Source organism: Uloborus diversus, chromosome 5 (genome assembly GCF_026930045.1).
Source record: "Uloborus diversus isolate 005 chromosome 5, Udiv.v.3.1, whole genome shotgun sequence".
Classification (NCBI taxonomy): Eukaryota; Metazoa; Arthropoda; class Arachnida; order Araneae; family Uloboridae; genus Uloborus; species Uloborus diversus.
The window spans coordinates 49,419,201-49,434,084 of NC_072735.1; the positions used below are offsets into that span (position 1 = coordinate 49,419,201).

A 14,884-nucleotide genomic window follows, 5' to 3' on the forward strand; every position below is an offset into this window, starting at 1 on the left:
CTGACCACCGATGAGATGAAAAGGCGAAAATCCGGTTTACAAACGGAAATGGATGTTTTAGTTTGTAGGGAAGGTAGCTTTTACAGATGTATTTTCTAGACTCTAAATTAAGAAGACTCACATTTATATACACAGCAGTAGAAACACACAAGAGCAAAGCATAGTGTACAAGCGAACAAAAAAAAAAACGACAATTCACAAAAATGCACAGGTAAGTATACACAAGTTGAATAGGGTCTGGTGGGGTATAGTGGTCATAAAATCGTAGGTTTTCAACTTAGGTGAATAATAAATACAATAAATTCTTTAAACACTTTAACTTTTTTTGTTTTTATTTTACATTACATTATTAAAGAATACGGTACATTGAGTTTTAGGAAAATAAATATTGATTTAAGTAGCGTTATAACACTTTCTTTTCTCTTTGTATTTATGACCACTTTACCCCATGGGGTGAGGGAAAGTGGTCATAACATGGGGTAAAGTGGTCATACTTAAAAATAGATGCAAAACCATGATTAAAAAAAATCCTAATTTTTGTATATTTCGGTTATGTTTATAATTACAAGTATATGCACAAGCATATGTGTGTATACACGAGTATATACGTATCGTGTAAACATTAGTAAACATGTTCATATATGAGTAGATACATGTATGCATCAGATACATGCATGCACGTGCCTACTCAAGTATATTCGTGTATACGCGAGTATATAAGCATGTATACGTGATTACCTACAGAAGTATATACGTGTCACGTGTATGTACGGGTATATACGCGTGTAAACGAACATCATATGAGTATACACTTGTATCTCGAGTATATACGTGCATACATGAGTACATACGTGCATCTATACGTGTACAGTAGACGTATACACGCATATATAAGTGTAGATACACACATATACGGGTATACACGAGTTAATTCGTGGATACATCCAGTGTGTGTTTGTAGGTGTCTACTCACATTGTGAAGCACGAGTATACGTATGTATACGTGCAAACACGATCATATACCTGTATAGACGTATATACGTACATTTACGTGTATACACCAGTACATGTATGTATACACGAGTATATAAGCTTATATACATGAGTGCCTACAGAGTGAATCCAAGATCTTGGGAAAAAATCTAAGGGGTGTGAGAAGGGAGGATAAGAAGCAAAGAATTATAAGGAACTTACGTTCGCTGACACACTACATGCACACAAAGCACGAAACTGATGGATGCTAAACAAATCACAAATTTGTTACACAAAGATGATTTTACCCAAGATTTTAGTTTTTAAGAAATATTTAGAGCAGTTGTTAAAAGTTACGGCCTGTAGTAGCTCTAATACACGGATAGCAACTAAGGCGCAACGGCTGATGAAAGTTTTTCAAAAGTCTCGTTATTGCAACAGAGCGTGCTTTGTGATTGCGACGCACATGTATCACAGCTGCAGGCCGCAAATTTCATCAATCGCTTTAAAATTTTCTTGAGACCTAAAATGTTGTGTAAAATTGTCTTTGTGTAATAAATTTGTGACCTGTTTTGCATCTATCAGTTTCTGGCTTTGCGTGCATGTAGCGCGTCAGTATTGTGTTTGTGACCATATGTTCCTTATGATTCTTACTTCTTATCCTCCCCTCTAACACCTTTTAATAATTTGCCCAAAAATTTTAAACTCACCCTGTATACTTGTATATCATATGGTTGAATGTGTCTACTCGAGTACGTACGCGTATATACGTGTCTACCTGAGTATATGAGTGTTTATATATATACGAGTATAAGCGAGTATATACGTGTATCGTCGAATGTATATCTGTATAGAGTAAAAATACTTGCCGGCATCCATATACGTATTTATTGTTGCATTTATGTGAATACGTCTGTATACGTGCCTACACCAGTATATATGCGTATGCACACGCATATACTCGTATATTTAACCCTATTTACTGTAAAAGCAATACATATTAAATGGAATTAATATTTAATTTATATCTGCCTTATACTTAATGATAAAGTGACATTAGAAGAACAATACTTGTTAAGCCTAATATTATGACCACTTTACCCCATCTTACTTAAATTGTTCTAAAAAATTATTTAAAATATATTCAGCTAACTGCTAATGGGTAAGAGTTTTTGAGACATGTTGGAAGCTTCCTATGCAGTCAATCTGTTCATAATTCTTACACACAAAATTTCCCAAGGAAGTTAAAAGAGGTATTTAGATTTGAAAACTATTCATATTCACACAAAATACTTTTTTTTTACCAAATAAAATTTTGCCAGTTGTAAAATTTTGTACTCAAAATGTAGTTTCTCACTGCCCTACTCTATAATAAAACTTTCACATTCATTCGAACATTTATTTCCAATCTGTAGTCATTTATTTGACGAATGACCACGCTACCCCATTGACCACTTTCCCCCACCAGACCCTACCATGTGATGCCTAACTCTATATTAAGCCTTTTCAAATTTTCTGCAGTCAAGAAATTGAAAATAGATTGCCATTAATAAAGATGAAAACTAAACACAGTGCAGATAAGTCGTTGTAACTTGTAAGCAAAGAATGAATTAGAATAGCAACTATGAGTAACGAAAGATTTTCCACGGCTCTTTTCCACGCTTTAGTGACTCAGTAAGCATCGAAACTGAGTCAAATAAACTTTGGATAAACTTTAACCGCGTGCAGCTTTTCACCGATTTTAAATATGTGTAAAACATTAATAAAGTAATCAAAAGAGCATATAAAGTCATTTCTATAATTGACATTTTATGTTTCTAAAACTAAAATTTGGGTTGTTAGGAGTTATTGTAAATAAAAAAAGAAACTTGCGTAAAGCTATGATGTATCTCTGTGATGAATTTAATGAATATCTGACGTGAAATAAACAGGAAAAACGTAGATACATTTATTTGTACCTAGATATAAATGTATACTGATTTTGTTGCAAAAATGTCAAAATATGTTTTTTAAATGAGCGTACATATAACGTGTAGATCTGTGGATGTCTGGGAATGCTTTAGTAAGAATTGTACGTGTCTAAAGTAACCGTTTTCCTACACATTTGCATCAGCAATCAGAAGTCGTAATTTAAGAAATATTCTCTGGCTCCGCAGGTGAATAGGGAAGACAAAAATTACATTATTTATATAAACACTGTCATTTACTGTCAGAAGTTTCATAAAATGACTTTTTAAGTCTGTATTAAATAGCCCTTTAAAAATGAAAGGTTTCTACATTTCCTCAAATCGACAGGATAGCGTAGTGGTAAGGTGTCCACGGCTTCGGGTTTTGGCCAGTCGGTAAATTTTCGAGGTGCAGAAAATTGTCAACACCCAAGCCTTCATGTAAAAGATTCCTTGAGCAACCATTTGGCTTTGAATTTCCTCGGCAAAGTTATATCTCTATTGCAGGTTCACATCAAAGAGAGCCCAGGTGCCTCCACCTGGTGGAAACTGGGAACCAAAATTATCTGTGCTATTAACATCTGTGCGTCAATGGTGACACATGAAAGACTTGATACCATATTGGGGAATCGCACTAGGTCTGCTAAAGGCTAAATAGCCAAACGCAGTCCTATCAGAAAGAAAAGAAAAACTTTTTTCTGACAGAGTTTCGCAACTCTAAAGTGTTTAGTACGTATCCATAAAACAAAAATCTGGCATGACTAACTTGGAATAGTGCCTCTTTTTTACAATGGGGTGTCTCACAAGGACTCATAACTATTGTTTTATATGCATATTAAACGATTTATAAGAGTTTTTAAACTTATAATCAAGTTTACGATTCGATCCTATTAAAATGACAATATTATAGATGGATTAACTATAAAGTTTATTTTTAATTATTGGGGTGAAGTATTAAATTATTCGAACTTTTTAATGGTAATGCTATTGACTTTTTAACACACCCGTATTTTTCTCTTAAAAATGGTTTATGATAAGCAGAAAAAAAAAAAGCGATATCGGACAGTTGGATCGTTTGGAAGTTGTATCGATTCCTGTACCGAATATAATAGTATTTTAATTTGCAGATATAGACGAGAAACTGACAATGATAGTGATAATTCTTTTTTTTTTTTTTTGGCCTGAATTGCTGGAAATACACTCATTGTAAAGCGAGCAACAAAATTCCATTTTAACAAAAGTTCCCGATATCATCTATGAGAAATGTTCAATATAAAATTTGAAAATCAAAACTCCATATTTTAATAGATGCTCTAAATAAATATTATGTTGAAGCTCAGCAATTCAGTCCCTCGTCTATGAATAAAGCATCGATGAGAAATCTCATATTGAATGAATGTGACAAAGCGTAGCTTATAACTCACCAAAATGGGGTTTCTTTGATGATTTATAGCAGAAAGTGTAACAACGATAGTAGAATTTACGAGTAGTTATTGCAAATCACCATCCATTCAATGCAATGGATTTTGGAGTTTGCCCTGTAGAGCGATGGGCTATTTGTAGAGGAAGCCTCGGAAGATATGACTCTTTTACTGAGTATGCTTTTGGATAATGAATGCTGCTATTTGTTTAACGAAATGCATCAATGTAGCAAATGACGGCATTCATCTCTTATTCGTTATGTTGTTCCAGTTTATTAATTTCAAAAGAATACTTGACTGTAAATTATTTTGAATATCAATTCTTTGTAAAACCATACAATCGTCCAGCCCCCTAGAGTTTTATTTTATTGTTTATTTTCTCTATTAATCATATTTGCTCTTATAACCAGAGCTTATATTAGTACTTATAGCCAGAGCAGTATATTTATAACCTATTAGTACTTATAGCCATCTCCCTTCCAAATGAGTGTACTTCCAAAGGTGCATACAGGTGTTTTTATTTAGATGCTTGCTTCTAGTATTAAAGCAAAAAGCGTAATATTTTATACAATATAAATTTATTTTCTCTCCATCCCTCTCAGGATTTTCAACGATGCTATTTTTTTTTTACAAAAAAGAAGCTATTAAATACGTTTTAATAAGTTTTGAAGCGTGTTTCCAATTTCTAATACAAAAAAAATAAGCTTCGTATTGGCAGCAAACTATTTATTGCATCGGTTATTTATTGCAAAAAGTGCAACAACGATAGAAGAATAGGGAAGTATCAACCTATCAAATATTCCAATTTTAACTATTGCACATTGTTGACAGGCTTACAAAACACAAAAATTCACCATGGCCGGATTTTTAAAACAAACGATTGATTTTTTATGATTTTTTTAAAGAGCGATGCGCAAAAAAGAGGTGTGGCCTAAAACGTCAGCAGCAGACGTCATTTCCCTGTTCCGATCAGAGCTCCATTTCCATGCCGTGTTGCGCCTACCAGGAGGTGAATAGCACTGTCTTTTTCAGCCTTTTTAAAGCTTTTAACCAGCATTTTTTCCATCATGGAGCTAGGATTCACAAAAGGTCAATCCAATAACCTTCCTCAAGTAAAGTCATTCATGGTGTTTGACTTTTTTCGAAAGGACGAGAGATTTAATGTCCTAGAAGTACGGGGAGTGAAACAACAAAGTTTCACCATTGTTATTCTTTAAAATTATACGTACATATCCGTCTATGTTTGCAGTTCATATTATTCGCATTAGTTTAACTTATCAAGATTGATCATTTCCATTTGTGTGTCGATGGTTTTTTTTATCTGAATTTATAAATTACAATGTAAGAGCGCTATTCCAGTTCTTACTTGGCGGCTTTTAATGAGGCGCGCATTTTGTAACAACCCTACTGCAAGTGATTCCAGTACTAAGTTTTAGAGCAGTTTTTGCATGAAAATGTTTCGCTTTGTTGGCAATAAAAGTTGATCTGCTTTTTTTTTTTTTTTTTGTGGAAAATTGTTTTAAATCCATTAATACATGTTAATTATCCTTGAGTTTTTGTGCAACTTAGCAAAAAAAGGAAAAATATATTTTTTTGCTCTTTTGATAAAAATAATAAATTTGAAAATGGTGTTCATTTCATAAAATAAGTACCTTTTTGCATGTGAGAAAGGTCTTGTATATATAGAAACGCTTCTGGTGATAAACTGAAAATGTATTTTTAAATTATCAATTTGTAATAGTTAAAATTTGAAGATAGTTTGAATGTTAAAAAGAAAGTATTAATAGTTTTTGCATTGTTATTAAAATGGTAATAGTAATGCATCTATTACTTTCTATTTAAGTTTATTGTGCAGGGTTTAAATTTCTTTGTTTACTTGCATTTTTTAAAAAATATCTCATATGCTTATTAAACACTAGCAAAAATACCCGGCGTTGCCTGAGTCAGTAATAATTATTAGAAAAAATCGTTACTTGCTTTTGTTTTCTGTTTTAAGTGAAAGAATTCATATACAAATTTAAAAAACATGAAATTAATCTTCTCGTGTTTCAAAAGATTAATCTGTTGATACTTTTTTTTTTAACATGGAGTCTAAAACCTTCTCTGTATGGCTAATGATGCACGAAGTGATTAAAAAAAAGTAGCTGCGCTCGTAATCCCCTTATACTTGCTTTAGTTATTTCGGGAAATTTCAATCATTGTGGCTCTCGGTGCGATTTTACCGAATTTGCAAAAGTCGTTTCGGGGTACCTTCGATGATGCTCCCCCATTCTTTCCTTACTTTGTAAAACGATATATTAATTTTCGTTACAGAGATATCATCGCCAGATGCTGAGATATTTTTGGTCACCATAAAATGGCGCTAAACAGTTTCATCCGAAATGTTACCAAAATAAGTAATAAAATTTGGTGATTGTTTGAAATTGTGCAAAAAGGAAAATTAATGGAAGTTTTTGTGCTGTTTATGGATTTGCCTAATTTAGTTGCTGGATTATTTAACACAGTAAAAAGTCTTTTGAAAATTCTTTGATTGGCGATATTTTGTTTACATGGTGAAAGCTGAGAAACATTATGACGTAGTCTTCGGCTTCAAAAACAGCAACGTTGAAAAAACTGCCAAATGCATCAGCTACGGAAATCTTTCTGCAAAAATTTTGGCGATCTGCTGGTTGTTTGGATAATGAGTAAGTGTTCAATCAGCATAAATAATAAAAACCATTAATTACATTAAAGTTCCGTTTAAATGGAAAATCATCAGTCAAATCATGTATTATTTGCCAATCTTGTGCAAAAATCTTACTTCAAGATTTGACTTGAGAAAAGCCTTGAACAATCACGAAAAGCAAAGAAAGTCAACAATACAACAATTGTCGCTATCGACAGGGAGTTGAGATGATACACTAAATACTGTATTGAGTTGAGGAAAGCTTTCGAACATGGATCTAAAAAGTTCATAACTCGTTTTTTATTCTACTTAAAAATTTCGAACAGGTGCCATCTTCAGCAGAAAAATCAGAGCTTTCGATGGACATATAATGTAAATATGTGCAAGTATTTTTTCATCCCAATATTAGAGAATTTATACAAAAATTGTGTTTTATTGCCCCCCTAAGGGGGTTTTGCCCCCCATAACGGGACGAAAACTACCCTATGTGTTATTCTGATGCATAAGCTATATTATTGTAAAGTTTCATCAAAATCCGTTCAGTAGTTTTTGCGTGAAAGAGTAACAAACATCCATACATCCTTACAGACAAACTTTCGCATATATAATATTAGTAAGATTTATTTATGAACAGTTGTGAACATATATTTCAAACTGTATTTCTCACTTGACATAATTTTTAATTAAAATGCAGTGCAAATTTTCATTTTCAAATTTTAATTAATAAACACACTTGAAAACACTTCTTTCGAAGATCCTGCTGGGACGGAACAATAACAAATCGCTCGTGAGAAGTTTTTTTAGATGTAGATACGCATCCAGGAACGAAGCAATACTTGTAATTGATTCTACTAGCCATGACAAAGAAAATCAAATTAAAAACAATCGCAGAATGCATTAAACCCTACAGACAGCAAAGGATTTTCACTACCCTTTTATGCGCGCTGCTGTTAGAAGGCTCTTGTTTTCCCGCGCCTTCCCCCAAAGATCGCCAAGCACTTCTTTGTCCTAGCCAACCCCGTCGCCTCGCAGCGCGGCAGTGACGTCAGTCAAAGGACTTACAAGCAAATGACGTCACTCGCGCGTGAACTTAAAAAAATTATTTAAAAAAAAAGTATTAGTCGTATCGTAAAATTTTTTTCGCAGATGATGTTCATGTATGTTACTCTATCATATAAAAATAAAATTAGAAAATCGAATACTTCCCTATTTACAAGTTATTCCAAATCGCCATTCATTCAATTCAGTTGACTTTGGAGTTTGCTCCAAAGGGCTAAGGGTACTTTGAAAGATACGACTATTTTTCTATGATTTTGGGTAATATGTATTTTTATTTTCTTCACGAATTGCATCAATGGGGCTAAAGACGACACTCATCTTTTTTCGTTATACTGTTTCATTTCATACTCTTGATATGAACATTTGACTTTAAGCACGTAAAAACACTATTTCTTTCAAAACTTGCAGATTTTTTTTTCTTGAAAATATACTTCATTGTTTGTTTTTCTCAAAAAACACTGCATTTGGGTGTGTGTGTGTGTGTGTGTATTTTTTTTCCTGTGTACCACTTTAACAAAACCTCACATTTTCTTTATTTATATATTTTTTTGATAAATTTGTAGCACCTCCAAGCAGCTAACTCCAAGAAAAAAGTTCCTTAATGGCACCAAAGCACATGTCTCAGGAGTCAGTTGTAAATCTATAATTTGCATTGAAAACCACTACTGCACAGTAAATTCGGATTATAAAAATACTCGTAAAAACTATGTCAAGGGATGGAGTGAAATTCTTGCATCACAAGAGCAAATTAAAAAATTTAAATGAGCCAAAGACAAACGAAGGGGTTTTATTCGCCTACAAATTAAAGCAGTCCTTCATGATGAAGAGTTTGAAAATTTACTGTGAGAAAAAGCAAAGGAAGTCTGGCCCGGAATTCAAATCATTGTGCACTTATCATATGAAAAATGGATCTCCGATTTAAAAAAAAAAAGAGTATTCTTGACGGACCGTTTTTGGTTTTGTTTTATAAAAGAAACACGTTCTGTTTATGAACTAAATGGTTTAATGTGGAGAAAAAAATAATTATGGTTGTGCATTTATTTCACGACTAATAAACATAGATACAGACAGATATTTGTTTTTAAGAATGTTTGACATCAGCGTCCAAACATTACGAATGTTGTTATGTTTGGATCTTAGGCGTTTTTATTTAAAGTGCTTGGAATTTTGTACTAAAATGTATAGCTTTTAAATGTAATATTTTAAAAACACAAATACCATTTCCACCTTCCTTAACGCTAATGTTTATTTCAAATACAAAACTTCAAAATGTGCTCGTCTGAGTTTTAAAGGTTTCCAGTTTTCAATGAGTGAAATACGCTTGTCGGTATGATAAATATATGGTAGCTTAAAACAGTGTACTTTTTCGTTTTGTTTATACATACTGTACCCAAAAACTAGTTAATTTATAGTGATTGAGAGGAGGTAAGAAAATAGTACCTTGTGTGTGAAAGTCTGAATGCAGCATATTTTTCCGCCATTGCTATTGCTACATCAAAGTCATCAATGTCCCCTAAAATGAAAATGTTTTAGTACAAAATTAAAAGCTGTGTCCTATCTCATAATACATATTAATGAAACATTTGAAATATTTTAAGCTTTCGAAAAGTCATAAAAAATACCCTTATAAAAAGTATTACTTTTGAAAATAACTCACACATTGGAAATGTTCCTAAAAATACTGTAAAAAATTTTACACTTATAAATACTCATTTATTTCTGTTTAAAACTTAAGGGCGTTTAAAGCTGCAAAAAGGCATTATAATTTATTTTTAAAGACTACTCGGACAGTTGTAAATAATAAAACTCCCTCCCCCCTGAAAAATGTTGATTTTTCAAAAACTAATTTTTGAAAAAGAAAAGAAAGGAAAAAAGAGTAACATAGTATTTTTTTAACCAAATATGATGTGAAAATTGACAAAGGTTTAAGTTGATTAGAAATTTGTTATATTTTAATCGGACACTGCGCTGTTAGTTTTCATTTAATTCATTTTTAAACATCTTTTTTTTTTTTCAATGTATTTGGCAATAAGCACATTAAAAACTTTCTTGGTTAGATTATAGATTCCTTTTTCTGGTTTTTGAAAGTATGGAACTTATTACGCTGGTCTGCAAGTCAATGAACCAAGCTATGTGGAACATTCAACATATTTGATATAAAGCAAATTCGCCTCTTACTTTTTGTATCATTAAATTATAATGTTCGTAATAAAGCAATCACTAATTCTGTACCTCAGAGTCAGACTTCCGTCAGATAATCGCTACTTTACAGGAGAGCGGAGAAACGGCAGCTTGGTGCATGCAGAGGATAAACTCGCGCTCTTTTAATACTGGTCAATTGTTAATAAGATTTGTTTTCCCGGATTACATGCATATGATTCGTCGCGGAATAAGATTATGCATACAATTGACTGGTATGCGGAGTAGTGTTGTGGTTAGACGCTGGTCTCTTACGCCCAAAGGCGCGGGTTCGATCCTGGCTCTCGTCGGTGGATTATCACCGATGGATCAGTCGATGGTGTGTCAAAAAATTGACAGCATCCATCTCGTATGATTATGCGGCATGTAAAAGATTCCTCGAGTACTCGTTTGGCATGGAGTATCTCTTAGCAAAACTAAATTCCTAATGCTGGTTTGCATCAAATAGCGCCCAGGTGCCTCCATCTAGTGGGGAAACTGGGCGTCGAAATTCTCGTGGCAATGGAATCCCACCGATATTGGTGTCACGTGAAAGAGCGGTTGCTATGACGGGGGGATCGCACTAGATCTGCAAAAGGCATTTGCCTCTACTTCAGCCCCATTGGAAAAAAAAAACAAACAAAAACAATAAACTAATAAACGGAAAATTGCAATTTTCGACCTAGGTTAGACTAGCTCTGAGGTACAGAATTACTGCGTTATTTACTTATTTTAAAGCAATCGTATGCACAAGATATTGCTTAAAATAACAATTTTGTGATAAAAGTCATTGTGCGAAAAATTATCAAGATTCAATTAAAGTGTATTGCAATTTTGTGTGCAAGTTTTAGGCAAAATTTTGCATAAAAATTTTCTTCAGACATTTAAATGATGCAAAACTGACAATTTAAACACAATTTTTCAAAACGGATGTGAAAAATGAAATGATGTACTATTTTTACTTTCTTCTATATGTAATATATAGAAAAAAAGTATTGGATTCGTGCAAATTTTCGAATTTCGAATTTTGACGGATTCGAACGTTTTGAGGTGTGCTGAGTCCATTTCGACTATTTTTGGAAAATGTCTGTATGTCTGTGTGTGTGTGTGTGTCACGTCTGTGTGTGACCAGTTTTTTGTGGCCGCTCTACAACAAAAACTACCGCAGGAAATCGAACGAAATTTGGTACACATATGTGCCCCTATGTGAACTTGTGCCCATTAGTTTTTGGCGCGAATTCCTTCAAGGGGGGTGGAGCATTCGGGCGTTTTTCGAGTTACGCGTGCTTGCTATTCCTCAGGAAGTAACTGGCGGAATCAAACAAAATTTGGTCTATATGTTGCCAGGTGCTGATTCAATTTTGGTGTCAATAACTCAAACGGGGGTTGAGCTATAGAACGTTTTTTGTCGTCAATTGTGACTGCTGTATCTCAAGAAATAATGAACGGAATGAAAGAAAAATTTATCGGTGAGTAGCCCTTAGTGGGTATAAGAACTGATTTTATTTTTGTGTCAACAGCTAAAAAGGGGGTAGCGCAATCACCCGTTCTTTTTTTTTCCATTTTGAGTGCCCTATCTCAAGAAGTAATGCTACGTTCTGGTTGAAATTTGAAATATATGTGAATCCGTATGTAAACAGACTTTGGTTAAATTTTGACGCCAATCGCTCCAAGAGGTGTTGATTTTTTTTTTTTTTTTTTTTTTGGCGAATAAAAATAGCTTTATTAATGCAACAATCAGAAAGATAAATCGTAATTCGGAACTCCAGCGCTCGAATACGCTACCTTGCGGTGATTTATAAAACTGCGAATGCAACTAAAACATTGCCACGTTGCGCTCCACATGTATCTGTTGACGTAAACGCGGTCAGTTTGTTCTGAGTAACGCATTCAACATGTCTAAGAACGCCTTCAACAACAGAAATTAATTCGTCCCTTAGTAGTATTCTCGAGCTTCTGAAAATAATGTTAGTTTTCCTTATTTCTTTCAAAAAAGTATTAAATGGTGGAAGCGTAAACAAGAAAACTCTGGATTAACAAAATTGGATAACGTTATACCAGGTAAAATTTTTTATTGTTTTGTATGAATTTGTAAGAATATGAGTTTTTTTTAATCTTAAATTAATTTAACTAATCATATTTTACAGCAGCATTTAGTTGGAATGGACAGTATGCAAAATATTTTCTTGAATTTATTATCGTAGAACAAAATGAAAAATGTTTAACCGAGAAAGAATTTACTTTATTCCTTTTATTCTCAGCTGAAAGGTTTCGCCAAATTTGTTTAGGGTTATAGTTTTGGAATTGTGCGAGCAAAGTAGCCTTGGCGAGATTTCGCGTTTTTAAACCATTTTTAATTTTTATCATGAGTGGAATAAAATGATAGTAAGATTACAGAATTCGATAAGTAAAAAGAAATAATGGTCAATCAACTGAAAAGAAAATTACCACCATATATAAACTGTGAGTACACATTTTATTTATTTTGTTCTGAGTGAATTTGAATAAATATCAGTTTTTCAATTCGATGAAGAAAAAAAAAACGAACTTAACAACATTGACTGGACATTTTTCCTTAACCTAATTCCACATAAATGATTTAAATAACCTTTGTTACTACAGTATCCTACTGAAATAGAAAGTATGCAAATAAATTTTCTTGAAAATATTTATCGCAGAACAGATTGAAAAATCCAGAAAGAACGTTAAGAATTTGAACAATAAAAAATAAAAGTTCGCCAAAAATCTGTTTATAAGGTTATGGTTTTAAAATTGTGTGAAAGAATAATGTATCTTGACAAGATTTCGCATATCAGGTAAATCATTTCCATGACGAATGAATTAAATGCATGATTTCTTTTGATATCCAATCATATAGTCATAGAAATAAATTACCTAGTGTTAAACGTTACTCTTGACAGTCTGCCACGTATGTGCACTATGTGACAAAAATGTCAACAAATGCCGAAAATGTCACGAAACTGAACTTAATATGTACTAATGTATAGAAAACACGGTACAAAATGAAAATGCCGTTCGAAGTGAACCAAAAATTTATGAATTCCGAATTCAACATCGTGAAAATGGCTGCTTCAGAACAACTTACTGTGTGTTCTGCATTAATTGTTTACTTTCGTAATACTTTTTGGTTTCTAATCTCTTTCTATATGGATCAGAATATCCACAAGATTTTGAAAATTAATTTAAAAAGAATAAAGCGAAAAATATCATACATACGAACAAAAATCACAACACTTTTAGCATTTTCTTCGTTACCACATGCGTTTGTTTAAGTTTTTAATTCCGCCATTAGACAGTGCTTGCAGTGCTCCCTATAGTTCGTTGGAGTTGCGAATAGATTGTCGTCTGCGTATTTCTCGTGATTTTAATTGTATGGAAATGACCGGAAATATTATCCATAGACTAATAATAAGTAGACCGAGCTTTCTCATTCTTGCTGATAAAGAAAATTGGTTCATAGATGTATCATGTGACAAGTGGAAGGGCTTGGCGAAGACTTTGGCAGCATGGTTGCTAGATGGCAGCATTATCTATAGTTTGGCACTCGACATGTATTTTAAGACAATGTGTTTTCATTAAAAAAAACTTCCAGGTGCAGAGATTGAACTGTTTTTCTTTTAGTTATGCATTATTTTGACATTAGTAATAGTTTTTCATCAGTTTTCGGTAACTTTTATTTCATTTGGAGCTGTCAGCGTTGGCGTGAACGAAATGGCGTAAACGTTTTGCGTTAACGCAAAAATGTACTAATCGGTATCTTAAATTGAAATTGTAGGTAAAAATCTTACCGTTTGCTGATTCTTCTTGGTCGCTTGCATCTTTTATTGCTTAGAGAGTTATTGAAATTGACTAAAGAAAATGCACAATGCTATCTAAACGAAAAACTCACTATATTAACAAAATATTTACAACTTAGAATAACAAATTTACAAATCGGACTCCATAAAAGATCATTCTTCCGTGTTCCATCAATTCTATTTATTTTATTTCGCGCTGGCGTTGATCGTCTGCTACGATTAACGCCCGCTGTTTCTAGGATATCCACCAGTCACATGGTTTGGTTTATGAGCAGCAAAAGGGTTGCCATAGCTCGGTCTACTCTTATTATTAGTCTATGATATTATCTCAATGATTTAAAATTTTTAACAGTTGCCATCTTATGTTTGTTAATAAATAAAATATTTGTAATTAATTCAAGCAAGGCTTTTAAAATAACTTTCAATTTTCGCTCTTTGCTTTGCTTTTGTAATAATTCAGACATTGGGATGGTCGTCAAGTTTTTGCATGTGTAATTTTGTTTTTGTTGGGAATATTGCTTCCTCGTTAAGCATGGGGAGGGATCAGAATTATAAGAAAGATATAGAAGAAAGTTTCGTGATGGCCACAACATATTAGTTTATTTATTATTATTAATAATAAGGTTAAATAGTATTACCATTCAGTAAATTACCGCCCATTAACCAGGGCTAAAGCAGAAATACGTGAAATACACCGCCAGTTCAGTCATTTCCAGCCGAGGACTGCAGTTTCGTGCTTATTAGCACTCATCAGTCCGGCATAGGAAAGTGACTGAGCTGGAGATGGAAAACCTCTCAAGGAAGCCAAGAGTGCCGAACAAACTG

The 14,884-nt window shown here is 33.2% G+C and overlaps 1 protein-coding gene across 1 annotated transcript in view; it reads right to left on the minus strand.

Annotated features, from left to right (window-relative positions):
* LOC129221911 (cell adhesion molecule DSCAM-like) overlaps positions 1-14,884 on the minus strand; it is a 301,931-nt gene that overhangs the window by 8,480 nt on the left and 278,567 nt on the right. The window contains exon 19 of the mRNA XM_054856287.1: positions 9,504-9,576. Within this exon, the coding sequence (XP_054712262.1) occupies positions 9,504-9,576 (73 nt within the window). The remainder of the gene's footprint in view (positions 1-9,503; positions 9,577-14,884) is intronic.